This window comes from Sinocyclocheilus grahami, unplaced genomic scaffold (assembly GCF_001515645.1).
Source record: "Sinocyclocheilus grahami isolate Dianchi unplaced genomic scaffold, SAMN03320097.WGS_v1.1 scaffold604.1, whole genome shotgun sequence".
Lineage (NCBI taxonomy): Eukaryota > Metazoa > Chordata > Actinopteri > Cypriniformes > Cyprinidae > Sinocyclocheilus > Sinocyclocheilus grahami.
The window spans coordinates 732,190-734,921 of record NW_015505783.1 but is presented as its reverse complement, the minus strand read 5'-3'; the positions used below and the strand labels follow the sequence as shown (position 1 = coordinate 734,921).

General features: G+C 34.2%; 1 protein-coding gene across 3 annotated transcripts in view; it reads left to right on the top strand.

Moving 5' to 3' along the window:
- The window catches only part of ncoa6 (nuclear receptor coactivator 6), a 37,348-nt gene that overhangs the window by 9,163 nt on the left and 25,453 nt on the right, over positions 1-2,732 (top strand). For 2 of the 3 annotated variants that reach the window (XM_016240920.1, XM_016240919.1), the window contains exon 4: positions 536-658. The exons of the other annotated variant lie outside the window; for it this stretch is intronic. In XM_016240920.1, coding sequence (XP_016096406.1) covers positions 536-658 — 123 coding nt within the window. The remainder of the gene's footprint in view (positions 1-535; positions 659-2,732) is intronic. 3 annotated transcript variants of the gene reach the window in all.

The following is a 2,732-nucleotide window of genomic DNA, read 5'->3' as shown; positions in this document are numbered from 1 at the left end:
ATTGCATATTTTTCCTATTTTAATTTTTGTTTTGAAAGTATGGTAAAAACTGGTAAAATGTAACAACAATCACATTTATAAAAAATACATAAAAAATATACACTTTTTGATATGCCATAAAAAAAAAAAAACAGGTAGCCCATCTGAATTAGAACATTTAGGCTATACATCTAATAGTAGCCTACCAAAATCTTATTAACAGTAGAAGTTAAATCTTGCTGTAGTCTTCAAATCTGGGTACTGTCTTATGCTTTAAAATCGCAAAGGGAGTTTGGTGCCATCAGGCTAACGTGACAGTCACGACTCATGCAGCTGTCAGGTTTTCTGCTTCTTTTGTTTTTACTCGCGATCTTTAAAACACGCATTGCATTACGTATTTCATGGCACACTTGTTTTATGCGTATTTGGCGCCACCTGTTGTTGCTGGTGTATTATTGACATGTCAAAGTCTAGACCCTGAATATAAGTAGAAACCCTGAATTAATGCTTGACGTCACTGGCACAATGTGTTTATCGGCCTGTTGGGTTCATGCAGGTGAAGGAGCCATTAACATTGCGGTTGGACAGGGCCGAAGTCAAGAAGTAAGGGTAAATGGACCCCTTGGTGCTCCTGGTCAGATGAGAATGGATGTTGGATTCCCCATGCAGCAGGGCCAGGGTAACTATGCACAAGTGCTTAAAGGGTTAGTTAAAATTAAAATTAGCCCATGAATTTCTCACCCTCAATGCATCCTAGGTGTATATGACTTTCTTCTTTCAGACGAATCCAGTTGGAGTTATATTAAAAATTGTCTTTGATCTTCCAAGCTGTTTAATGGCACTCAGCGGGTGTTTCAGTTCATCAGTCCAAACGAAGTGAAATAAAGCGCATCCATCCATAATAAAAAGTGCCTTACATGGCTGCAGGGTTTTTTTGTAAGAAAAATAACCATATCTAAAACGTAATGCAGTGTTTCCCCTAGGTTTACGGCAAAATTACATGTTTAGCGCCCTAGGAAATGTTTTATTTTTCCCAACCTTATGTTTTATTGTTAACAAATCCTGTTTTAGCATGCCTAATTATTTGAAAGCATAAAAACTAACAAGTTTCGTTTATTCTTACAATAGCCTTATGATTTTTTGTTCAGAAACTCTCTGTTGTGTATTTACATTTTTTAAGGCATAAACATTCATTTAATCTATCTTTTAAGTAATGAAAATTAAACATTTTATTTTTTGGAAAATAAAGGTCATTTAATATTACAATTAAAACATTGAAGAAATATTGTATGATTATTCCTTAAAAATAAGGTTTTAATAAATTTTAGTAGTAGTAGTAGCAGCTTGTTATGTACATTCTACTCAACAACAGTAATATATTTCTGCCAATGCCTTCAAGTTAAACCGAACTGTTATTTTGACGGGTTGCCGTGAATACCTTTACATTTCTGTTGGCTGCAGGGTTTTTTTGTAAGAAAAATAACCATATCTAAAACGTAATGCAGTGTTTCCCCTAGGTTTACGGCAAAATTACATGTTTAGCGCCCTAGGAAATGTTTTATTTTTCCCAACCTTATGTTTTATTGTTAACAAATCCTGTTTTAGCATGCCTAATTATTTGAAAGCATAAAAACTAACAAGTTTCGTTTATTCTTACAATAGCCTTATGATTTTTTGTTCAGAAACTCTCTGTTGTGTATTTACATTTTTTAAGGCATAAACATTCATTTAATCTATCTTTTAAGTAATGAAAATTAAACATTTTATTTTTTGGAAAATAAAGGTCATTTAATATTACAATTAAAACATTGAAGAAATATTGTATGATTATTCCTTAAAAATAAGGTTTTAATAAATTTTAGTAGTAGTAGTAGCAGCTTGTTATGTACATTCTACTCAACAACAGTAATATATTTCTGCCAATGCCTTCAAGTTAAACCAAACTTTTATTTTGACGGGTTGCCCGTGAATACCTTTACATTTCATGATATGAGGATAGTTTTACTCAAATGAAACGGTCAAATGCTCATGAAGTGACTCTCAGAGCAGTTCTGGAGATGTTGTTCATGTATTTATGTCCTTATTTAGTGAGACGGCAGACTCTAAAATCACCGCAAGCGTCACGCCCGCTTCAGTACAAGTAGTAAACAAAACCGCGCATCTGCGCCATTCATTAACACAGAGACACGCAGAATTCATATTTAAATTTTTAAATAGAATTCAAAAATTAAATATTAAGTTTTGCGACTTAATATTTACAAATACTGGTGGGAGTGCGCGCACGTGTGTGTGCACGGCTGCGCGCGCATCGGGGCGGAACTCCGCTGTGCGTGATACAGAGAGTCACGATCCGAAATGACATGCTGTCGTGTAAATAAGATAAATGGCATAAGGTACAAAAACACATCGATTCGCTACAGGAGGCCAGTGTTGTGACGGTATCAAAATTTCAGTATTCGGTACCAATACCAGTGAAAATCCATGGTTCGGATCCAACATTTCGTTACCAAAGCAAAACACAAAAACATGCTAATTAAAGAATTTGATTATACTTTCATTTAATCCAAACTGTGTACATATTTAATTTTAAAGGGCTTTTGAAAACCTTCTAGAGTTATTCAGCCAAGAACAACAACTAAGTTACCTAAAAAAAAAAAGCCCAGAACTGCTTTTCTGACTGATATGACACAATGTTAACCATTTGTACATTCTCTAACACGCATATTTTAGATTCACAATTCATTTAAAAGCCT